The 23,811-nt window shown below is 61.8% G+C and overlaps 1 protein-coding gene across 1 annotated transcript in view; it reads right to left on the bottom strand.

Annotated features, from left to right (window-relative positions):
* Nucleotides 1-1,158: 1,158 nt before the first annotated feature.
* The window catches only part of FAM20C (FAM20C golgi associated secretory pathway kinase), a 53,027-nt gene continuing 30,374 nt past the window's right edge, over nt 1,159-23,811 (bottom strand). The window contains exons 4-10 of the mRNA XM_040455665.1: nt 12,522-12,614; nt 11,055-11,170; nt 4,564-4,744; nt 3,850-3,959; nt 3,617-3,698; nt 2,730-2,789; nt 1,159-2,156 (exon numbers count right to left, since the gene is read on the bottom strand). Of these exons, the coding sequence (XP_040311599.1) occupies nt 1,907-2,156; nt 2,730-2,789; nt 3,617-3,698; nt 3,850-3,959; nt 4,564-4,744; nt 11,055-11,170; nt 12,522-12,614 (892 nt within the window). The 3' untranslated portion in view covers nt 1,159-1,906. The remainder of the gene's footprint in view (nt 2,157-2,729; nt 2,790-3,616; nt 3,699-3,849; nt 3,960-4,563; nt 4,745-11,054; nt 11,171-12,521; nt 12,615-23,811) is intronic.

Here is a 23,811-nt window from a genome sequence, read left to right as displayed (position 1 = left end):
GGGGGGTGCTGGAGCCGTGTGCAGCACCGACTGGCCCTGAGTCAGAGGCCACGACACCAGCACTCCGTTGCCTTGGGGAGGCCTGGGGTGGGGGGGACGCACCGTCCGGGCCACGGAGCTGTCTGCTCCCTCTCGTGGAACCACGGCAGGCCCTCCTGGGCACTCTACTCCTCCCCACGTGGCAGGGACAGGGACCGAAGCGGGAGACCGGAGAAGGGTGGCCGTCAGGGCCAGAGGTACGCGGGTGCCGGCCATCGGGCGAGCGCCGGGCTGGAAGCCTGTGCGAGGCAGGGAGCGGGAGCCCCGTCCCCCGTTTACTTCCTTGCAGCCTAAGGCTCTTTTGTAGCTGGGCTGTGGGCAGGCCTCCCGCACCTGAGCGCGGCCCGGATGGGCTCAGGGACGTGGAGGAGCCCTCCTGCCCCTCGGTGAACAGCTGGCCGTTCTGGGAACCTGAGCTGACTTTGGGGCCCGGTGTCAGACCCTCACGGAGCCTCAGTTTCCCCATCTGTGAAACGAGAAAAAGAAAATCGACCTTGCCATGTTGCTTTAGAGACCAGTAACGGTTCATTTCGGCTGCTTTGCAAGGTGCCGAGCACACGGAAAGTGATGGTCCTGGGGCAGCAGTGGGGCTGGGAGCATAAGAGGGGGTGCCCAGGAGGCACTGGGGGCTCTGATTTCCAGCGCCCTCTGCTCCCAGGCGTTCTCATGCTGCAGGGTTTACGTGAGCCCTCGGTGGCGTGCTCTCCTTGGAAGCCTCGGGGCTGGCCTGTCACAGCGCCCTCTGCCCTCACGGTGCTGCACACAGAGAAGGTCTGGGGAGCCTCCAGGCGGGCTCCCGGGGGAGGATTCAGGCCCCGCGGCCAGCAGTGCGGGGCAAACGTGGTGTGCCCACAGGTGCCAGTGCCGTGTAGATGTGATGCCACCCTCTGGGACCAGCCCGTGTCTTCGGGGACCCCCTCCCAGCTTTGTCAGTGCCTGCCACGGCAGGAGTGGGATGGGCGGTTGTCCCCGGGCCCACGCCTCCTGCTTGCCTACGGGCCTCTCTTCCCAGTCACGGCGCCAGGCCACCCCTGGGCGCTCCCAGCTCCAGGACTGACTTCTGTGGACGGTGGGCGGGCAGGCAGCCGAGCTCAGGGTGTGGGGACCTGGACCCCAATACACATTTGCTGTATTTTTATTGCACTTTTACCACATTGCAATCTATTCCACAAAAATGCTGCAAAATTAAGCCTGTTGCTGAGCCCCGCGGAGGGGCCCGTGTGACGTATTTACACAACCATCAGAGCAAAGTCAGAACAGCAGCAGCACCCTCAGCGGCCGGGGAGCGTCCCCGGGGCTGCCGAGCGGCTCTGAGAAATGGAAGACGTGGTCATTTACGTCACTCTGGAGCCAGGAGTCTGTCGACCAGCCCGTGGTTCCATCAGGAGCCCCCCGGGCACCGAGATGGGACGGTCGGCCGTCCGGCTGCAGGGCCCCCAGGAAGGAGGGGAGGCGGGAGTTTATTTCAAGTTAGGTCCAGATGTGAGCAAACTTGGTGGGAGAGGCCAGCCCCGTGGGCTCTGCCCCCTCGTGTGCATTTGGTAGCTGGGCTGGCGTCCGTGGGTGTGGGCGTCGCTCTCTGTCTATGCACATACACGCCACGTATAAATACAAAATAGTACATAAACGCTTCCTTTCCATACAAAAAAGGTGGGTCGCCCCCGCCGCCAGGCCGCCTCCGTCCGTGAGCACAGAGCGCCCGCTCCCCAACCTCCTCCGGTCTCGAGGACGAATACGACGTGTCCTGTCGGACCCACCGCCGAAGGTTCCCGGACTCTGGGAGTGGCCTGTCTGTTCCCAAAGTCACTGAACGCAGGGTGTGGACGCACGTGTCCCTCCTCCGTGGCAGGCCGGCGGCTCTCGGTCACTACCTGCGGGGGGGGACTCTGTGCTCAGGGCCCAGGTCGTCCTCCAGCACGCTGTGCGGCCCGTCCTTCTCCACACAGTCCCTGACGGCCTGCAGCACGATGCGGAGCCTCCGGTCCAGGGCCTCCAGGTGAGGCTGGTACAGGACGGGGGCCACGCGGTCCTTGCTCAGGGACTCTGCCATCAACAGGCTCAGCCTGTACTCCTCCTTGGCCAGGAGCTGCAGCCGCAGGTAGGTGGACTTCCTGACCCTGCAGGGGAGAGGGAGGTCAGGCGCCAGCTCGCAGGAGGCGGTGCCCGGCCTCTAAGGACTGGGCGCGGGGCGCTGGGGCAGGACGAGGGACCGCGTCGGCCCCGAGCGGGGAGGCCACGGGTTGGTCCTTGGCCTGCCTAGGCCCCTGCGTGCCAGAGGCGCCACGGTGAGGGTCCCGCCTGGCAGAGCAGGGGGCCACGTGAGGCCTGGCAGTACACGGGCAGACGCGGGGCGGGGAGGGACGGCCTGACCCCCCGGGAGACAGCGCTCGGCTCCGCGGCACACGCCTGCCTGGGCCGGGCAGACCCAGTGCGCCTCGCAGACTGCTGTCCCTGCCCTGACAGGAGGATCCGGTGGGGAGCCCCGAAGAGGGTGGCAGAGAGGGCTGGGGACGGGACCCCTGTCCGGGCGCCAGTGTCTTCAGCCGTAAGATGGGCCGTTATGGGGTCTGTGGGCTGTGTGCTGGGAAGGGCCTCGGGGCTCTGGCCTGCATGCTGCAGGGACTGGGGGGTTTCTGCTTAGCCTGGGGACGGGCCGGGGCTCCCTAGGGGGCAGGGAGTGGAGGCCTTACCTGCAGCATTGCTGTAAAGGCACCAGAATGGACAGCTCATCGTGGGAATATTTTCCAAACCTGCCCAAAGAAGAGGAGAATTGTCCAGGGTGTCGCCTGCGTGCCGAGGGTACCACAGAGCAGCCCCGGGGACACCCAGGGCCCTGGAATGAGCACCTCACGCGTGCCCTGCTGGGACGCCAGGGCCGTGTGGCCCGGCCCCCGCTGTCCCCGGCACTGGACGCAGGGCCTGGGATGAGGGAGGTCCTGGAAGGTAGCTTAGCCTTCTGGCCGCTGCGTGGGGCAGGAGCTCATAAACGCAGGGTCCTAGGCAGGCGGGGTGGAGAAGGCAGTCGGTGGCCAGCTCAGCCCAGTGCCGTCTTTTGTGCTGGGAACTCGTGGCCCCCACGTGTCAACTGTCCGGCTGCCCGGTGCCCACTTCTCCGAGGCATCTGAGAATAGCTTTAGTGGCAGCTTTAACCATTTGGGGAGGGCAGGTCCTGTGTCCCTGCCTGCTAATCAGGCAGATGGCCCTCCTTGGTGGCTCCGGCCAGCAGTGTCCACAGGCCCCCACAAAGGGGGCAGGGAGGACCGTTTGTCCCTGCCAGCCAGTCCCAGACATCCACATGAGGCATAAAGGGCTCCTCACAGCCCTGTCCTTCCTGGCAAGCACCCTCTCTGGGCCTCAGTTTCCCTAGGGCAACATGGGGACATAACAGGACCCAGTGCACAGGGTGACTGCCCCTGAGGGTCAGAAGGAGCAACGCGACAGGCACTTCCTGCCGACGGGAGCCAGAGGCCAGGGGCCCCCCCCCCGTGCCCCACCCCCAGAATGTCCTTGGGGAATGGCCCCCCCCGCCGCCACAGTCTGGGCCCCCCAGGTCTGTAGGAGCAAGAACACAGCTCACCCTCTTCCGTTGTCCAAGTGGATGATAAATGTGTCATTCCCAAACTTCTCAAAAGTCTCGTAGTGATGACGGTCCATGTTCCCTGTGGACAGAAGCAAGCTGAAAACTCAGGGCTGTCCCCCCCCGCCCCTGTGAGACCAGAGCCGAAACAACGGAGCAAAGCGTGTGCCGTGGCCACAGCCAGTCACGTGCAGGGTGGGAGCCCCGGGTGCAGGCCGGGGCCGCCGACATACCCATGAGGAAGTCAAAAATGGTCATGTCCATGACGTCCAGCACACGGCGACTGCTGTCATAGGGGGGCGTCTGCTTTACCTCCTCGCAGTAGTCGGGGTCCACTTCCCACCTGCAGGGGAGCCACTGTGAGAAGGCTCAGTTCCTCCTCTGTGTGGCCAGGGAGGCCCAAAGCAGCTCGGCACGGCGGGATTACCGCAGCAACGATGGGGGGGTGCAGAGAGGCGTCAGCACAGAACAGCGCCTCTGGCCGAGGCTGCATTAACGGGAGTACGGGGCTGGGAGGTGAGCGAGCCATGTCTGGAGGCCGTCGTCAGCCCCAGATGCCGGGTTTCTTGGGGGGGGGGGGGTCGCTGTTAGGAAACAGAGCCTGGACACCAGGCCCACAGAGACACCTCCACGGCCACCTCTCTCGTCTGAGGGACAAGAAGAGCAAGGAGTGCAAGCCGAGTTTGGACACCGAGAGCCTGTGCCTCTGGGCTGGCCAGCGCCACCGCGGGGCGCACCTCTGATTCTCAGGGTGAGGAAGCCCCGTCCCGCCATCTATCCACAAAGCGGAGGTCTCGTCCGCGTCACAAAGGGAGGCTGGGCGCGCCTCCCTTCCCCGACACCCCTTCACACCCCGTGGCCCTGGACAGGCCCGAGGCCCCTCCGAGCAAAGCGCTGTCAGAATGAGCAGGTGGGCCCGGCCTGGGCTCGGCCTGCCCAGCACTCACTCTGCCTTCTTGCGCTTGTGGTAGGAGCGCCGCCAGGGGTTCCGCCACGTCTTCCTCTTGGCCAGGGACAGGTCTGGCAGGAAGGCCGCCAGGGAGCCCTCGATCTGGTCAGGCTTCCCACACAGCGCGTGCTCCGTCGAGCAGTAGTAGGAACACTCGCCGTAGAAGCAGACGTTGTTGGCTGGCGGCAGACAGACACAGGGATGAGTAGGGAGGGGCACGTCCCACGCCCGCCCTCCCGCACGTCCGCCTGGGCCTCCCGCGTCCACACCGTCCGTTGGACTTGCACGGCCCAGATCTCCCATTGCTGCGACCCCGTGGTACGGGACACGGAGGCCCACGGAGGGGGGCTGAGCGGCCCGAGGCCACACAGCTGTGGGCGACGGGACGGCCTCGACAGAAACTCTAGAGTCAACGCTCAGAGGCTTAAAAGGCATAACGGAAGCGTGGACACTCCACGGCGGGAGGGGATGTCTGCTCATCGCGGATCCGACGAGGGTCTGGCGTGTGGCACATGTGAGGAGCGTAAAAAGCTAAATAATCCAACTGACGCACGGGAAGGGAGTTCAACAGATACCGCAAAGGCGCAAGGGGCCAACAGGGACGTGGGAAGATGCTCCACACCATCGGTCGTCAGGGGAATGCGGTGGAGTCCACAGAGGCGCCCCTTCTTACCCACCAGGCTGGGTTTGGTCAAGAGAACAGGCGTTTACAGGTGTTGCGGAGGATGGGGAGAGACCGGGGCCCCAGACGGAGCCGGTGGGGTACAAACGGGGGAGGGCGCCATGGAAACCAGTTTGGAGGCTTCTTAAAAACTTAGGCACAGAATGACCACGCCACGCAGCAGTTCTGCACCCAAGAGACGTGGGCACGTGTCCACAGCGTGCTGCACGCGGGGGCCACAGCATCCTGGTCACAGAGGCCGAAGAGTGGAGGCAGTCTGGACGTCCATCCGGCGGTGAGTGGGCAAACAGAACGTGGTCCGCGCACCCCGTGGAACGCTACGTACCCTTAGAAGGGGCGAAGCCCCGACACACACTTCACCGCAGACGAACCACGGAAACGCGTGTGCCATGAGAGAAGCCAGACCCGGAACACCACGTGTTGTCAGATGCTGTTGACGTGAAGTGTATCCCACGCAGAAATATTGGTGGCTCGGGGACTGGGGGAGGCGGGAGCTGGGGGTGACTAACAGGGACGGGCTCCTTTTTGGGGTGAGGAGAGCGTGCGGAGATCAGCGGGGCTGTGGCACGACGTGACGCATGTACCAAAAGCCACCGAATGGCACACTTCAAGATGACGAGTTTCATAAAAAAAAAAAAAAGGGTGGGGCAAATTTAACTCGATCTAACCAATATGTATAGGCAGTTACTTAAAGAATAAAACGCCCTGGTCACTTTGTTGCCCAAAAGAAGTTAATGAATTTCATGGCGCCCGAATCATGTCTCGATGAAACAAGTGATTTAGAAAGCGGGCACCTCTTGCTGACCAGGCGACACGCCGATTTGTTGCCAGAGGCCCCTGCCGGTCAGGGGCGCGATGGCGCTCGTGTGTGTATTTACCGGGAGAATCTTGCGTTCAGTAACTTGTCTGTTTGCTGGAGAGACCCTCAAGAGCCCGGGGAGTGCAGCAGCCAGAAATCCCCTCCCGGCTGTGCAAACGGCCAGTTCCCCGGACAAGGGGTCTCCTTTCGTGCGGCTGCGCGCCCTGCCCGCATGGCAGTCACGAGGCTCCTGAGTCTTCTGGCCACGCGCTCGCTCCCCATGGACTCCTGACGTGAGCCTGGCAGGCCCTTCTAGCCGCAGTCTCCGTGTCTGGTGGGCAGTCTCCCACGTGGGCAGTCTCCATGGGCAGCCGTCCAGAGGAGATGGGGGGCCGGTGCAGGGGCTCCCGCCGCGCCCCGCCGGCACACGGGAGTCTCCGCCTGGATCGCCTGCCTCTCTCTTCCTGCCCCTGACCTCATGATCCCCGATCCGGTGCTGGGGAATTGCTGTGAGGACAGTCTGGGAAAGGTCAGTCTGTGGTCTCGCCTGCGTGTTGACGCAGTTCATCAGCGACCCCCTGACACACGGTGCAGCCATAACCGAGGCGGCAGCCTCACTTTCAGGGGGACAATCTATCTGATCCTGTTGGCCGGAGCTCTGGGATTTGCTGAGCTAAGAGCCTAAGCTGGCTTTGCTCAGAGAGAAAGGCATTTCTTGAGTGCACAGCACGGTCCTCGTCAGACATCCAAATCTGGTTTCTGAAGGAGCAGCCAGGGTGGGGCCCGGAACACTGCCCAGAGGTGCGAGATCGGTGTGGTGTTTCACCTCCTTGTGCCTCGGTTTCCCCACCTGAATGAGGGCCCCGGTAGTGCCTGCTCATGGGCTTGGGAGTATTAAACAGGAAATGCGGGTAAGATCAGATGTCTGACACTGAGTCAGAGGGCAGTGCAGATGAGCGGTCACTAGGTCACCCCCGCACTTGGACGGGGGAGGGGGAGGGGGAGGAGGGGACATGAGCCCTTTCTCGTCTCAGCGATGACGTCTCAGCAGACGGCGGGGAGAAGGTGGGGGCCAGAGTCAGCCCAGGAGAACCTGCTTCCCTGCCACTCTGGGGCCACCGCCTCCAACTCCGGGGACCTCGGGGGCAGGATGGGCGACCCCGAGCGAGAACCTGGTCTCTGTGGAGCTGGAAGGCATGTGGCTCGAGGGCTGAGCATTGGGACCGGGAGTGTTCCAGGCCTTTGCACGGCAGGGAGGAGGGTCCAGAAGAACAGAACGCTTACCGTCCTGACCCCACCTGGATGGATCTGGTGTGGGTGGCTCTCAGGTGGGGCTGGAATGCTGGGGAGCCACCATCGCTCAGGAGTGGCCTGAAGGTGTCCGGGCACAGCTCTGGGGACCCTTCTTACCCTCGTGCGCACTTAAACTGGACGCTGCGTCCACAACGTGTGGGTAGAGGCCTTGTGCCTACCCAGCCAGACCCAGGCCTGCGTAGCAGGAGAAAGAGTCACTTGAAAGACGTGGGGCTGAGTGGCTGGGAGGGAACAGGAGGGGCTCCCAGAGCTGCTCCCAGTCTGTGTCTTGTCCTAGAGGCGTTTACGTAGGTGGGTTCCCCTCGTAGAAACCCATGGATGCGTGTACCTTCCAGGATGTATGAGATGTGTCCGTGGAGAGTTACCGCAAAGTACAAAGACTTTTGTGGGGCTCGGCACAACTGGGTTCCGACCCAGCCTGTCTCTGCACTGTTGCTTGGCGGGGGTGCTTAGCTGCTCTCCTGAAAGAAGACGTATCTGCTTAGACTAGGAACCGATTCCGCCTTTTGTTTATAGGAAGGGATCCACAACCTTCTTCACCCACCACATGTGGGACTTCAGTGCTGGGATTCTGGACACTGGTGGCTCCGTGGCCCCTTTGAGAGCCCCCCGGCAAAGCTGCCATGCGCCCCGGTGAGACCTCGAGACCCAGAAGCGGGGTTCCTGCAGGGAGGCCGCTGTGCACCAAGAAAGCAAAGTGTAGAAAGTTCTTGACTCATTTTCCTCTCTTGACATTTCCTCCACTTCATTTGGGGCGGGTTACTGAGTCCCCTCTCGGCGGTGCCCATCACCAGATGACCAGGTAAACGACATGGGACGCACCCACCCAGGGCCACGGGGCCCTGACATAAAGAGCAACACGCAGACACCACACAGCGATGTGGAGGGACCTCGGAAGAGTGCTGTCGAGCAACAGAAGACAGACAGACTGCCAGTCACCCCCACTGTGCAAAACCGTAGAAGAAGCAAAGAAACCCTCAGATACGGAAAGCACATAGCGCTGTTGGGGGTACAGGGCAGGATGGGACCGGGGCAGACGGGCCAGTTCGTTGCTTCTCTGCTCGTGTCAAAACTCCTCGAACTTTGCACGTTGATACTGTCTACACCATGCCAATCGTACCTCAACAAAATGCTTAAAATGGGGGGGGGGGGGGGGCGCGGGAAAAAAACCCCCCCCCACGCTGGCCTAAGAATTAAAGGTGGAATCCCACAGCAGGTGCATACCAGTGCCTGGCATACCGCAGGTGCCCAGTCATGTCCGTGTTCCCTTGCTGCGGTAGAATCGCCTAGAACATCCCTGCCGTGTGGTGGCCAAGGTGGAGGACACGGCGCCCGCGGTGCAGGCCTTGCGGGCAGCAGCAGCCCTGTCTGAGGGGGCTGGGGGCTGCTCACGGGGGGACAAACTTGTTTCAGGCTGAGGGGACACTATCCAGCCCGAGTGGCCCCACCCACGGCCCGCTCTCAGCAGCAACAGGCCTTTTCGGCCCCTCCGCTGGCACCAGAACAGCCTCTCGGCGGGCTCTGTGATCGAGGTCCCAGAACTCGTCCAGGTCAGACATGTGGAGGAGCATCCCTCTAACGGGGAAACCGGGTGATGGGCATGGGGGGGCGGGCGTGTTTCATCTTAAGTTCTGAACACTGAACGACGTCACTAAAATGCTGCAATGAGAATCGGAAAGACCACTGACAGGGGGCAGCGGCCTGGGGGGGTCCCGTGAGCGTGGCCTGGGGCCGTGTGGGCGTGGCCGTGGTCCAGAGGGCATGTCCTGTGGGTGTGGGCGTGGTCCGGAGGGCATGGCCTAGTGCCCTGTGGGTGTGGCCTGTGGGCGTGGCCTGGGGTCGTGTGGGTGTGGCCGTGGCCCTGAGAGCGTGGTCTAGTGTTCTGTGGGTGTGGCCTGGGGGCGTGCAGGCGTGACCGTGGCCCGGAGGGCGTGGCCTAGTGTCCCGTGGGCATGGGCGTGGCCTGGGGGGGCGTGGTCTGGGGTCGTATGGGCGTGGCCTGGGGCCGTGTGGGTGTGGCTGTGGCCTGGAGGGCGTGGCCTAGGGGCCTGTGGGCGTGGCCTGGACCGTGCGGGCGTGGCCTAGTGTCCCATGGGCATGGCCCGGAGGGCGTGGCCATGGCCCGGAGGGCGTGGTCTAGTGTCCTGTGGGTGTGGCCTGGGGCCGTGCAGGCGTGGCTGTGGCCCAGAGGGCGTGGCCTAGTGTCCTGTGGGTGTGGCCTGGGGGCGTGCAGGCGTGGCCCTGGTCCGGAGGGCGTGGTCTGGGGGTCGTATGGGCGTGGCCGTGGCCCGGAGGGCGTGGTCTAGTGTCCTGTGGGTGTGGCCTGGGGCCGTGCAGGCGTGGCTGTGGCCCGGAGGGCGTGGCCTAGTGTCCTGTGGGCGTGGCATGGGTCCTGTGAGCGCGCGGCCAGCCTAGACTCGGAGGGCTCATCGCCACGTGGGGCAGCAGCCGGGGCAGCAGGGGCGGCTGACGGTGAAGGTGCTGGGGACGTCCAGGCTGGAGGACGAGAGATCCCAGTGTCCCTGACAGGCTGAGGTGGAGGAGGAGCTTGCTGTCTCGGGGGTGGGTGGGTGGGGATTCCAGGGGAAAGCACTAGAACCCACGGTTGGAGAGGCAGGTGTCCACCCTTGGAAAAGAAGGTCCTTTCCAGCAACTCAGTCTGTGCAGACAGGAGCTGAATTAACTCTGAGCCGACAGGCTCCCAGTCACCGGGGGCGTCCAAGCAGCCTGCAGCCTTGGGCAGGCTTAGACAAGGCTGATGAGAAGCCCTCCAAGCCCCCTCCCCTTTGGTTTCTGGTCGGGTGGTGAGACGCTGCCAGCACAGGGGGTAGGGGCACATAACCTCTACGTGGGTTTTATGTGCACGAACTAACAGATGGACCCACACCACCAGGAGGGTATCTGTCTCGGGGTGGGTCCCACTCATCACCGCACTCCACTTCTCTGCCATCGCCGGGACCTTCCAGAACCGAATACGAGGTAGAAGGTGTCCCCACCCTCAGGCCCAGCAAGCAGGGGGTGCTCAGCACGGGGCCTGGCCCAAAGGAAGTGCTCACAGGGACGGATGGACAGATCGCAGAACCCTGAATGCCACATCGAAAAGCTCCTGGGGCAGGTGATTCGGTAGGGCAGGAGCTTGTGTGCGTCTGAGACTGATGATTAGCACCGCTCTGTGGCAGTCCCTTGTGCTGGCCCTGAGGGCGCCAGGGGAGGCCGCCACTCTACTCGCTCTCCCTGCTGAGCCGGGGGAGGGAGGCAGAGGAGTCCTTGTTGCTGTGTGAGGGTCTTGCTGCGGGGGGCGGGGGCAGGGTGGTGGTGCCTAAATCCGGGAGGAAGTTCAGGGAACAGAGGGCTCCTCCAGCCAGACCGTTGGAGGAGACTCTCTGGGGAGGCTGAGAATTTTCAAAAACGCCCTAATTTTCCTTTAAAACAAATGGTAGGAAAAAACCTCTGTGCCCAGCCCAGGGGATCAATTCCATGATGATGACTTGGCCATTTCTGGCAGGCTTTTGACACTGTGATGTAGATCCACCCCGAAGTGGAAGGGGCAGCCCTTGGGTGGTCCCGTGAAGGCGGTGGGCTGCATTATGCAAGAAGAAACTAGAAGTTTCTTTCTTCTTCTTCGTAAAGGTAACTAAGCTCGCTGTTCTGTGTGCAGTGAGCCAGGAAAGGGGCCTCCCCGAGTGCAGGTTACCTGGAGAGATGAAGAAGGTTCTCCACAGCTTCTTGTCTCTCGTGACGTCCCGGATTTCCTTGGTCATGTTGACCATCCTGCCGGCCACCGGAGGGACCCGGCGGAAGTCCAGGATCCTGGCGGGAAAGTGACAGGGGAAGGGTCTTCACCTCCGTGCCCCGGCCCTCGCTAGGCTGGTGCGGAGTGAACGCTCCCGTCTCCGAGTCCCGCTGGGCCCAACGCGGGGCCCACAGCTCTGACTGGTGCCGTCGGCCACCAACGAAAATGGGCCCCATGAGGACCACGGTGGGTGGTGTTCTGCTTCCCAGCACCGGCCTGCCAGTGCCTGGGCCCTCTGGGCTCAGGTCGGAACAACGTTAAATTAGCTGCTTTTAATGGGACGCCCTCTAACTGCGCTGCACTCGCTCACTTAAACGGGACGCCGATGGGCCTGCAGCGGCCTCTGGGGGCAGCGGCTGCGCGTGGGGAATGGGGGCATCTTGCGTGCCGCCCGCGCTCCGCCCGCTGCGTGAGCTGTCCTGCGTCATCAACAGGCCTCACCTTTCCGAATGAGGAACCCTCATCGGCTTCGTGGCAACTGTTCCTTTCACAGAAAGGCCTTTTTCTGGGTTTAGGCTGCACAATAGTTGACATTGTTGAAAATCTGACTTGGGGTCTCTGTGGCCCCCAAACAAGATTTTTGATCTTTGAAAAACAAAGCAAAGTAGGGTTTGCAAACTTGAGCGTGCACACGAATCGTGTGGTGTAGAGAGAGGGTCTGGGGTGGAGACCGGGAATCTGCATTCTAACCAGCCTGGGTGACCTGGAAGCTGCAGCCTAGGACACACCCCGAGCAGGAGGTCAGGACCCTGCGGGGTGGTCGGGAAGGCTCCTCCCCCTAGACTCTTGGAACTGACTCCAGCCCCAGCCCCGTGACTGTCCCTGCGGGGCAGGGATCTCTGGTCCAGCAGGGTGGCTGCTGAGAGGCCCCCCGCACCACGGCCCTCGACACCACTGCCCACCTCGCCTTCAGCAAGGGGCCACGTGGAGCCCAGGGAGGAATTCACATTCTGCCCGGTAGAGCCAGCCCAGAAGATGGGTGATGGGGGAGGAGGCTCATGTCCTTTGGTGTCACCGTGGCCCCAGAGGTTCCACCCTGAAACACTCTGGGTTAAAGTTCCTAGCACTCATAGGCCTTTCTGCTCTTCCTTTGTTATTCCCGACGGGCCACGTCCACACTCTGATCACCAACTGCTCCCGAGGATCTCCTGTCTGGCACCGTTCATGGTGTGGGGCCTACCGCAGGGTGTTGTAACATCTGCAGGCCAGACTCCAGCTCTGTGCGGCAGAGACTTACATGCCTCGGTTTTCCCATCTGTACAATGGGGCTAATTATAGGATTTCCCAACACCTCGGGAGGGTGTTGGGAGAGCTATTCGGGCCCACCCGCACGGTGCTCAGGCCCGGGGTGCAGGCGGGACGGCTCACCTGTCCAGGTGGAAGGCAGCGATCTCTGCGTTGTGCCTCTCGTAGTCAGAGAAATAAAAGAAGTCAGGGGGCGTCTCCTGCTCCCTCGTCTGCCTAAAGAAAACAGGGTTTTTCATCACTGTGCGAACCCTCCGGTGAAAGGGTGCAGGAGGCTTGTACTGGCTGGCGAAAAAGCCGGCTGTCAAACTGGCAAGAATTTTGTGAATCGGTTGTTGAAGTCATTTTATAAACATGAGTCACATTTTATTATTTACCTATTTAAAAAGTTTATCTATTTTGAGAGAGCGAACAAATGTGAGTGGGGGAGAGGCAGAGAACGAGCGAGAGAGAGAATCCCAAGCAGGCTCTGTGCTGTCGACACACGGCCCGATGTGGGGCTTCAACTCATGAACTGTGAGATCATGGTGCCCAGAAGTGACCTTTTTTTTTTTTTTTAATTTTTTTTTCAACGTTTTTATTTATTTTTGGGACAGAGAGAGACAGAGCATGAATGGGGGAGGGGCAGAGAGAGAGGGAGACACAGAATCGGAAACAGGCTCCAGGCTCCGAGCCATCAGCCCAGAGCTTGACGCGGGGCTCGAACTCACGGACCGCGAGATCGTGAGATCGTGACCTGGCTGAAGTCGGACGCTCAACCGACTGCGCCACCCAGGCGCCCCCAGAAGTGACCTTTTATAAGTGACAGGTATTTAAATCGCACCACTGGCCGGTTATTTAATGACGTTCGACAGTGTCTTCTTCGGGCTGTTACCCACCTTGCATCTGCAGGGGCAAGCAGAGGTGACGCGTGCCCCCGCAGCCCCCCTCAGTGACCTCTTCCTGGGAGCATGCCGTGAGCCAACGAGGAGGTGCAAACCCTCCCGTCAGGCTCTTCCCCCACGAGGGAGCTGGTTACTAAATACCGCTCAGCCCACCAGCATCCCCGCCCGGACGGTGTCCCCCTGGGGGGCGGGGGATGTGAAGGAGTCTGCGAAGCTCCTTGGGGGCCACCTGTGGGACCCCTCTCTGAAGCCCAAAGAGGCGGTCCATTTTCCACCAGGCACCTGCCGTTGGGGACTGTACAGTCAGCCTCCTCCCGCCCCCCGTAGGCAGCTCCCTCTGCCCCCCTTCCCCTCTCCTGAGCCGGAGTGAGGGCCATCTGCTATTTCCGACTTGTCTGCACTCTGCTGCCTTTGCTGTCACTGTTCTGTCTTCCCGGAACAGGCTTCCTCTCATGTCTCCCGAAGGCTAAGTCAGCATTCCCGAATGGGGGTCCCACCCAACCAGGCCCAGGGGCTTCTAGCACAAAAGGAGCCCTCTGAGAGGTTGGCGTTTGGGGAACATGCCTAGTAGAGCACCCTCTGGGGTCTCAACAGCGCATATTACCACCATAAAGGCCCTGATGAGGCCTGCAGCCGCTCTGTGTCTTAGCACTACACCGACTACAGAGCCCGTTTTTTTCGTAGTACGTTACCACGCTGTGCACTTTTGGGAACTGCTGGTTAAAGCCTACAGTGCAAGCCGTTTCTAACCGCTGCTCAAAGGCAAACTCCCTCGCAAAACTTTCCTGGTGCCTTGGTGGGGGTGACCTGAGGCTCACCCCGGACCCTCCCAGACCGGTGGGCAGACAGGAGGGTTCTGTTTGGAGCAGTGCTGTGGGTCACCCCACGATGGCCCCGCACGAAGCCAGAGCCCAGCCCCAGCTGCTGCCCCACCTGCAGCATGTGTGGTGGGGTGAGCAAGGCGGGGCAGCCCCCGGCTGGCCGTGCGTGCACTCCTGGCCTCCACATCTCCTCCCAGGGAGACAGAAGAACTCTAGGAGCCCTGGGCTCGGACATCCACGCCCCACAGTGAGCTGCAGACAGGCCCCGAAGGAGTAACACGTGACCCTCCGCCCCAGCCAGGGGACAGGAAATCACACACAGGACTCTCTCTAGTCCATACAGGCGAACGGCACTGGGTAAGCACAGACACTGAGCAGACGCCTGGGGAGCAGGGACGCATGACGACTGCAAGTGTTTGACCTCGGCAAGCAGGGAATTTCCTAAATCACGTCAGAGCAAAAACGCTCCCTGCGTTAAATCCAGCTCTGTTCTGTGCCCCTGCCCGTACCTGCAGGACCATGTCCACCTTCCAGGCTGGGGGCAGGGACTAACTCAGCCCTCCACCTGGTAAGAACTTACCAAATGTCGGGGACCTTCTCCGTGCTGGAAAACGCAGGGTGGGGAGAATCACGTGTGACCTGGCCAGTGAGGTAGAGGCTTGAATGATGTCCCAGCCCTAAGAGGCCCGTTCAGGGGCTACGGCTGGCCTTGCTGGGCAGCACAGACCTCCCCACCCTTGGGGGCCACCTGTCCTCACCCTGTCCAGGGGGTGTGAGTCCAGGGGGGGCGGGTCTGGTGACGACCCTGAGGGTCGCTGAGGGCCCAGAGTTTTGCCTGCCTGCTGCACCCCACGTGTGCACACAGGTGCACACACACACAGACACACACTCACAGGCACGCCTCGCCATGACAGGGCTGTCAGGAGGGTCTCAGGGAGAATAGGGCCTGGTCCTCTGCCTCCTCTCTGGCACGGCCACGCAGGCGGCTGCGAAGGAGCCTTGGGCATCATGGAAGCACAGTTTGCTTTCCTCGCATTTGTGGTGGAAGAGACTCCGGGCCAGAGATGGGTGTGACTGATGTGATTCCAGTCTTAAGCACATCCCGCCGCTGCTGCTCTGCTCCTGGCCTGGCAGCAGACGGGCGGCCGGGGGGAGGCCCGGCCCAGGCTCTGTGGCCAGGCCGTGGGTCCCGGGCCCTCAGCCCCGAGGCCTTCTGGCCAGTTCAGCGCGCCTACGGCTGGGGGCCCCGGGCAGGTGTGGGGGGCCCAGGCGGGAGGGAGAGGCCACGAGGGTGGGTGAAGCCACAGGCTGCTGGCCAGGCTCAGCCTCCCAAACGTGCCCCCCATCACCCCATATCTGTGGCACCCACCTCCAACCCAGGACTTTTGCCCGCACACACCTCCTAGCCGTCTCCAGCTCTGCCCGCCTCTCCCCTCACCCCTGTGGCTCCATCACCAGACCCCTCCCAGCCCCAGCCCCAGGCCCTTCCCACTTCTGCACCTTTGGGCCGGGCTTTCCACGGGCACTCGCCTTCTCCATCCTTCCCAAGATCTGTCCCAACCCCACCCCCGCCCAGGCCTCCCACGGAGGAGCTTAACACTGCTATACTAGACCACCGCTTGCAGGGTCTGGGGACAGGAGTGCCTGGCCAAGCGCCCGCTTTAGAACGGGTGTGCCATAAACAAATGAAACATTGATGGAGGGAGGACGGCGAAGGGGCACAAACCGGTCCCCGGCCTTGAGCTGCTCCCACCCTTGTTTCTTCAGTTTGTACCATTGTCATCATCAACACCATCACCGTCACCACTCTCCCGTCCACAACCATTATTCCTAGTGCATACTGACCCCTTATTGCCTGAGGTGCCTGATGTGATCACAGCGGCTTGATCTGTGACGCTAACACGTGAGCGTTTCTGTTTACCAGTGCTTGGGCTTCTGTTCATTGCTCCCTTACTCCAGCCCACTCCTCTGATCAGGTCAAGCAGGTGACAAGCGGGTGGCTCTGAGCCCTGCTACTCTGCGAAGAGACCAGCCACTTCTCGGAAGCCCTGTGACCAAGTTCCAGAACAGTTCTGGTTCCCTCACATCTTTCACCTCAGGGCTTGTTCCAGTGACCTCCGTCCCCAGGCTGTTTACACAGAGAGGCAGCTCTTTCCCGCAACCCCAAGGCCATACACGAGCCTTCCGCCTGGCTGTCTTGGCCTCCAGATACCCCTGCGCAGAATGACCCTGGACGTGCAGAGAGGTGGTGATGAAGTGCTGTTTGTCTGTGTGCTCAGTGGCTGTCTTCACTCCCGAGAGGCTGCGAGGTGCCCCTGGGGCCTCTGTGCTCTTCGGGCGTGCCTCCAGATGTGTGAAATACCCCTGGGTGATTTTAAGGCTCCTATAGGCTGTGAGCAAGTTGGGTAGGGGTCCTAGCTTAACCCGTCCTGATAAGGGCCAGGCTGGGCGCTCAGGCAACACGCAAAGATACGAGGCAGGGTGGAAGGTAGGCTTGGTGTGGGCCTCTCCAGTCATTCATGCCCTTGGGTGGCAGTGAAGGCGCCCAGGTCAGCACCCATCGCCAACTGGGGGGGCGGGGGGGGGGCGCGAGTGTGCTAGACTTCCAGACCCTCCGTTGCTCCAGCTGTCAAATGGGTTCATTCCGTGCATCTCCACCCCCGCAAGGAGAACAGGGCTCTGGGCGTGGCTGGCTGGCTCGGGCTCCGGTCGCCCAAGGGGTCAGCACTCGCACGCAAGCGGGGAGCGTGAAGCCGGGGCTGGCAGCAACACGCTCGGGACTACCTGGTGAGGGTTCCCAAGGGCGAGGCCGGCTCCCTGCTGGTCTCACCGCTGAAGGTCTGTGCCGAGACCACCCAGCATCGCGGAAACCTAGCTGTGCGCCGGCGGGACAAGCGTGGGGTCCGCCCGGCCCCTCGCCCGCCGGAGCCGTCTGGCGAGACGGCGTGAGCCGCAGCCGGACTCCTGCTGGGTGTCCTTGCCGCCAGCCCGCGCCTGCGGGGAGAACCTGGGGGTCCGAGAGCCGGGTGTCGTTGCTGTCTGTAGAGCAGGGCAGCAGGGGCGGAGGGATTTCCGGCCTCACACTGGGCAGGCAAGGGGGGGACCCCCCCCCCCCCCCCCCCCCCCCCCGGGGGGGGGGGGGGTGGAGAGGTCTGCCGGCCTCCCGCCACCTCCTGCGCGTCCCCAGAGAGCCGGAGCTGCCGCCGAGCCAGCCATTTGGGGAAGCGCTTCGGAAAAGTACTGAGCCCGCCGCACCCGGCGGGACCCCTCGCTCAGCTGCACCCGGTCGCCCGGCCGCCTCTCCTTCTCCAGGCGCTGAGGCGGAAGTTGGGCCCGGGTGTCGGGGGCAGGCGAGGGCGCGGCCCACCTGGGCCTCTTCCGGGGGCGTGGGCCGTGGAAATGCGCAAGGGAGATGCTATCGGGTACTGTGGGGGTTGGCTCGGCACCCACAGCCTGCGCCTGGCCTGGGAGGAGGGGTGGGGAGACCAGGCAGCCGGCCCGGGGAGCACGGCACCAGGAAGGCACGGTCCTCTCCTGGTGACTGAGAGGGCAGGGGTGGGTGGCAGGCGCTCCGAGGGGCTCAGGGATGGGAGGAGCCTCCTAGTCTGGCCACCCCCTAACCCCGCCCCCCACGGGGTCACTGCCCCCGACACGGGGAGCAGTCGGAGCCTCAGAGCCCCACCCTGACGGGCTTCGAGGTCAGGGTGGGCCCCACCCGGCCTCGGGCAGGGCTGAGCGGGCGGGGAAATGGAAGGTGTATGGCTGACTTCCCTCGGAAAACAGAAGCCGAGGGATCAGGTGCAGTCAGTCCTTGGCATCAGCAACCGAGGGTCAGGGCGCGAAGAAGGGCAGGGCCTGGTGCATTCAGGAGGCCCGGATCCCGGGGAAGGGAACGGGCTGGTCCCAGGGCAGCCCCCGGGGGTACCCCGAGCACCCTGACACCTTTAAGCCCAAGCCGGCCAAACCGTGGCAAGGGGCTGCTCAGGACCAGTTTTTGGGGCTACACTTTCCCATTCCCTCTGTCCTTCCTCTCTGGGGCTGACCGCACCAAATCCCTTCCCCTAGAGGGACTTGCTTCCCTTAGCTCGGAAGGAAGCACAAGAAGAACTGATCGTGCACTTTATACTACAGTGAGAATGACTACTATGTTGGCCTCTCCCAGAAAGTCTGTGGTCTGAATCTCTGTACATGGCCAAAGGGACTTTGCAGTTATGATAAGTTGGCGACCTTGAGATGGGGAGATTATTCTGTATGCCATCCCCGGGGTCGTTATGAGAAGGAGACAGAAGGAGATCTGACTGCAGAAGAGGCCACATGGTAGCTTCCAAGAGGGAGCCTCGGGGAGAGGATCTGTTTTCTCACCTCCTCCAGTTTCTGGAGGCCACCTGCATTCCTCGGCAAGGAAACACATTCTCTCCGAGGGCCTGTAGAAGGAACAGCCTGCAGGTCCCTTTTAGAATGCTGACCCCCCAAACTGTGCGAGAACACGTTCGTGTTGCTTTAAGCCGCTAACTGTGAGGTCGTCTGCACCAGCTGCACAGGCAAGGAATATAGAACCTTTGGCAACACCAGAGTGGTAGGGGGACACGGTGACGTAGCAGCTTTGGGCAGGCTGTGGAATGCGGCCTGCTTCCTCAGATCTGGTCCTGCCATCACGGCTCCCTTCATTAGACTTTTAAGACCTGACGCAGAGCATTTTGAGAAGAAGGCACCGCTGTTTTCACAGAAGCCAAAGAGGCAGAATCCAGTAAGAATCACATGAGCCTCCGAGCCTTTGGTCCCTGTCCCCCCTTCAATGACAAAGAAGTCTGAGGTCAGGGAACGGAAGAGGCATGTGCCAAATCACACGGCTAGAAACGGCAGGTTCTGGGTTCTCTTCAGGGGCCCCCAAAGTCAGACATGGCTCCAGCCGGCCCTGTACGTCTGTGTTTTCTCCCGGATCAGAACCACCTCTGGGGGCTAGGACACCCCACGGGCCTGGAGCTGGGTCAGGGCCAGGCTCCCCCGGGCGGGACTCCAGCAACCGCGACGACCACTCACGTCCTCCTCTGCACTTACGCCCCCTGACCCAGTTCCCACCGTCACTATTAACATCTCAGTGTTCCTTAAGTTGTGGGAAAACAGAAATCTTGTGCTTGGTTAAAAATACAGGAAATTGGCAGCTTTTAACCAAAGCCTGTGGGGGAAGAAAAGCCAACAGACACCCGGCTCTTACTATGAGCTGAACATCCCGCTGAGCACTTTGCGTGGATTCACTCCCCACACCTTGACGACCGCCTGGGAAGGGTCCCCCTCCACAGGCAAGTGACAGCCAGCCAGCCAGCCAGCGAGGTCTCAGCTGCCACAGGAAGGCCCTGTGCTCAGGTCCACGGCCCTGCTTCAACCCAGTGCGCCTCCGATGCGCAAGGCTGGATGAGGACTGGGCGGGGACGCCTTCTCTCCGCTGACTCCTGAGGAAAACAGCTGGCGGAGAAGGGTCTGTCTGCCCTGACCCCCACCCACGCCGGGCTGCTGGGGAACCGGGGAGCCCGCAGCCCCCTCGGAGCAGTGTGGCAGGTGAGGCCGCTCGGAGGCGATGCCTCCGTGGTCCTTTCCACCCCTGCTGCCACGCTGTTGGGCTTACACAGAGGGGAGGAAGCATCCAGTCCCGCTTGGGGGAGCGAAACGCCTGCCAGGTCAGCAGGTTCCACGCGGCGAGTACGGGGCCGAGGCTGGCCGAGTGGGGCGCAAGAGCCAGAATGGAACCGACAGCACCCTGTGCGGTCAGACTCCGGAGAAGGGGACCCAGGAGGGGCCCAGATAGCCGTCACACAGCGGTTTCAGGCATCCTGGTCGGAGCTAAGGCCCCCCTCCCCACCCCAAGATCCCTGAGTGCAGGTGGGAAACTGAGGCCCAGAGACAGCCACATAAAAACCTTTCGTGTGTCAAGGAGAGGCGCGGCCACACCGCCCGAGCCTGCTGGACGGGAGCAGAGGGAAGACGCCAGCTTAGAGGCCGTGGGAGAGACCGCCAGGAGGCGCACCCACAGATGTCCCTGCACAACCATGTGGCTGGAGACGCGCTCGTCCCCGCCCCTGCATGCCCACAGCCTGCCAGGGCCGCCGGGCTCCCTGCTCGGCCTGTCGCGTGAACAGGCTGCTGACCTAGCCGATCCCGGGCTCTCCACCAACACCCTCACCGGCCGGGGATGTGCAGTGTGGCCGCCCACACGGCTCCCTCTGGGACCTTGGCGCCCGAGGGGATCCCACCCAGGGTGTGTGATCAGCACCACCTCGTGCCCCCAGGGCCCCCCGCGGCACTCCCAACGGACCCCATATCACCATGCGGCCCTGCTGCCACCCCAGTACCACTTGTCACCATCTGTCCGTCGTGCTGTGAACGGGCAGAACTTGGTGGCGTCTGTGTGTTGCTGCCGCAGGCCCTTTGCACTTGCTCTTGTCCCCAGTGCTCTGGTCCTTGACCATCTTTACTTTTTTTTTTTTTTTTTTTCCCGCGGGAAAAAATGTGCTTCTACCAGTAGGGGGGGGCCGGGGGTGGGGGGGAGAGAGAATCCCAAGCAGCTTCCATGCCCAGCCAGACTCGGGGCTCGATCTCACAACCGTGAGGTCATGACCTGAGCTGAAATCAAGAGTTGGACGCTCAACCAACTGAGCCACCCAGGTGGCCCCCACCGTCTTTTCTAACGAACAGACTCGGCCCCACTCGCATGCTGAGGTAGGAGTTGGCCAGCTCCAGCCCGTGCGACAAATCAGCCTGTCACCTGACCACGTAAGCAGTTTCACTAGGGCGGTCCCATCACTTTCCCTGGTTCCTCTTCCCTCTTACCAGGACACCTGAGGCTGCATTCAGGGCCTACCTGGCTAATCCAGGGTGAGCCCCCCTCATCTCCAGGTCTCCGTGCCCGGGGGCTGATACCCTGGGGGCAGATGTCACAGAAGGGACGGGCCCTGGTTCCCATTTCCAGGATCACCTCAGGAGGCAAAACACCAGATAAGGTGAACGCTTTCCCTTCTTCTAAACACACAGCGGGTCCCTGACTCACCAAATGAAGGCACAGAAGCAAAAATTAGCCTTTCTATCCTGGATAATCTTCCCATCACTCACACAGCAGAAAACAGCCACCTTGTCATTAAAGAGATATATTAAGCTGTTTAATATCAGGTTTTCGGATGGTGGAGGTTCTAGAAGGAGAGAGGAGGGCCTCTCCCTGGCAGCTGACTTCACCGTGACCTTTCAGCCCTATAACCCACTGTCAGTATTTCTTGTCACTTTTGGTGGCTGTCCCCTGCCCTGGTGCCATGTGAGTGTGGGGGGCCTACTTGGTCAAACACGCCTGCCGGTCTTTAGTGATGGATGTCTGACCCGTGTTGTTTGAGCTACAATGGCAAGTTCGAGGCCCTCAGTGGCTGCAGAGGGCACATGGCCCCCGGGGCTTGGCTGCCACCCCAGCCGGTGCCCACTAAGCCTGTCCCTGCTCACCACACCTGCAGGTGTGGACGCCAGAGAACCCTTGAGAGCGAGGGCGGCAGCAGGCCTGGGAAGACTGGGGAGGCCCCAGTGCAGACTCGTCATGGGGGGAGGGGGGCCCTGCATAAAGCGTGCCGAGCAGAAGACGTACTCAGGTGCCCTTAGCCCCGGAAAGCATGCCTGTCCCACAAGAACTTGGAGGTGTGAAGGTTACAGGAGCTTCTAACCCAGACGTGAAGACAGGCGAGCGGACTGGCCTTTGCGGGGCCTGGCAGGGAGGGCGCTTGGGGTGCAGCGGGAGCGGGGCCGTGGGCCTGGCTGTGCCCTCTGCTGCTCAGTCACCCGGCTCTGGTCCCGTCTGGATATGAGACGGTTGGCCAAGTGCCTGGGTCTAGGGTGAGCGCGTCCAGGGAGGGACCTGTGCGGCTGTAGGACTTTCCCCAGGCGTGCGCGTCCTTGCGCAGTGAAACCTCTGTGGTTCGCCGTTCTTTTCGAGGTAACAGACGAGATGCCACCGTGTCCCGTCTCCTGAGGGGCCTGAACGTTCAGCACCAACGTGACTGCTGTGATGCTGTTTTCTGTCCGGTCGGAAAAACAAACTACTCTAGAGGGCGGGGGCGGGGGGGGGGGGGTTGTGTTCCAGCTCGTTCTCCAAGGCTTGTTTAAGGAGACCCAGAGTCTGCAAACAGGCAGACGAGAGAAGTGCTAGCCTCCGTTTCCTTCCCAGCACAAGGGAACGGAGACCTGTTTTCCTTCCCTCCCGCTAGTCCCCCCTCTTCTGAGACAATTAGAGTCGTGGCCCGCACGCTGACAGGCACCCTGGGACCGTGATAGCCAGGGAAAAACACAAAAAGACACCGTCGGTATTGCTGTCTGGGAGGACATTTGGGGGCAAAAAAGGACTTGCTTGTTTGCCTTCAAACAAAGGGGATCATCTTCCTCAGATCCCTCCAGGGACACGCACGCCACAGTGTGAGCCAGGTCCCCCACGGCGGCTCCCCCCACGGACCTCAGCTTCCCCATCTGCACAGCGGGGGCAAAGCAGGTGCCGGCTCGGAACCACACTCCCTGAAGGTTTTAGCTCAGTTTTTCCCGTTTATGCCTTTTCCTGCCAGATTCTTACAACCGGTTTAGAATTGTTAACAATTTCCTTTCCTTTTTATTTTGCTAAGCAGAGGGATTCCGGGGTGCCAAGTAAAAGCAGGAGAAGACGGTTAACTTCTGCGGTCAACCTGAATTAATGCAGTCTTGGCTGGTGGTCAGTCCATGGGGGGCTTGGGGGCAGCTGGGGTCGGTGAGGGAGGAAACCCTTCTCCAAGGCCCCACACAGTGCTCCCAGCCACAGACCCTGCAGGTCAGGAGCCCCACTTTGTCCCCAAGGGTGCCTGTCCTGCCGTGTCTTCTCGAGCTGATTGAGTCCGATGCGCTCTCAGTGTGGCGGAGCTCAGTGTGACCAGCTTACTCGGATGGTGCTGCAGGGCAGGGAGCCCAGGGCAGACGCCGGCCGCTCTGGGCCACCGGGGTCCCAGCAGCTCGGCCTCCTGGGGGCTGGCAGGGCTGTCCAGAGATGCCTGGGAAGACCCAGGAGAGTCTCTCCAAAGCCAGGTTCAGGTGTTGCTTATTTGGTTTTCAGTTAATAGGGTCCATTTTTGTTCTGACTCTAAAAATAACCCACAAAGCTGGAGACGGCCCGTGTGCCACACAGCAGGGGGCCCGTGAGGTTAATGGCCGTGTGACACGTGGAATCGGCTTGTCCCTCCCAGAGCCTCAGGAGGCACGCGGGCTGCGTGCTCGGGAAGCCCTGGGGTCTGGAGCACCTGGCCTCTGAGCCTCTGGGAGCCCTGTGTGCGCACCTGCAGCGGCCCGGACAGCCTGCTGGGGTCCTGCTCCTTCGAGCGGGCACCACTGTGGCCCGTCTGGCGACCCAGACGCCAGGTGCTGCTCTGAACCCTCAGGAGCCCGCATGCCCCTGGTTGCTGGGTTACACACATTAAAGCCCCTCGGAGTCTGTCTGTTTAGTCACTCGTTCACTCTACTTCACTCACTCATTCTGTGCACCTTCTATGTAGCTGGGGCTGCAGACACAGAGTTGAGGAAAATGACCTGGGGCGCGCCCCGTGGAGCTCCTAGTCTAGTGGGACAGCAGATAGCGGTTACACCCCAATCCCTGTCATTGTGACCGGTGAGCAGGGAACAGTTAGGTAGACGCCGATCCCCGGCACTGCGACGGGCCAGCAGGGA

This window comes from Herpailurus yagouaroundi, unplaced genomic scaffold (genome assembly GCF_014898765.1).
Source record: "Herpailurus yagouaroundi ecotype Mexico unplaced genomic scaffold, PumYag 216, whole genome shotgun sequence".
NCBI lineage: Eukaryota > Metazoa > Chordata > Mammalia > Carnivora > Felidae > Herpailurus > Herpailurus yagouaroundi.
Note: the sequence above shows the minus strand (reverse complement) of the source record. Positions and strands in the feature narration are given on the sequence as shown.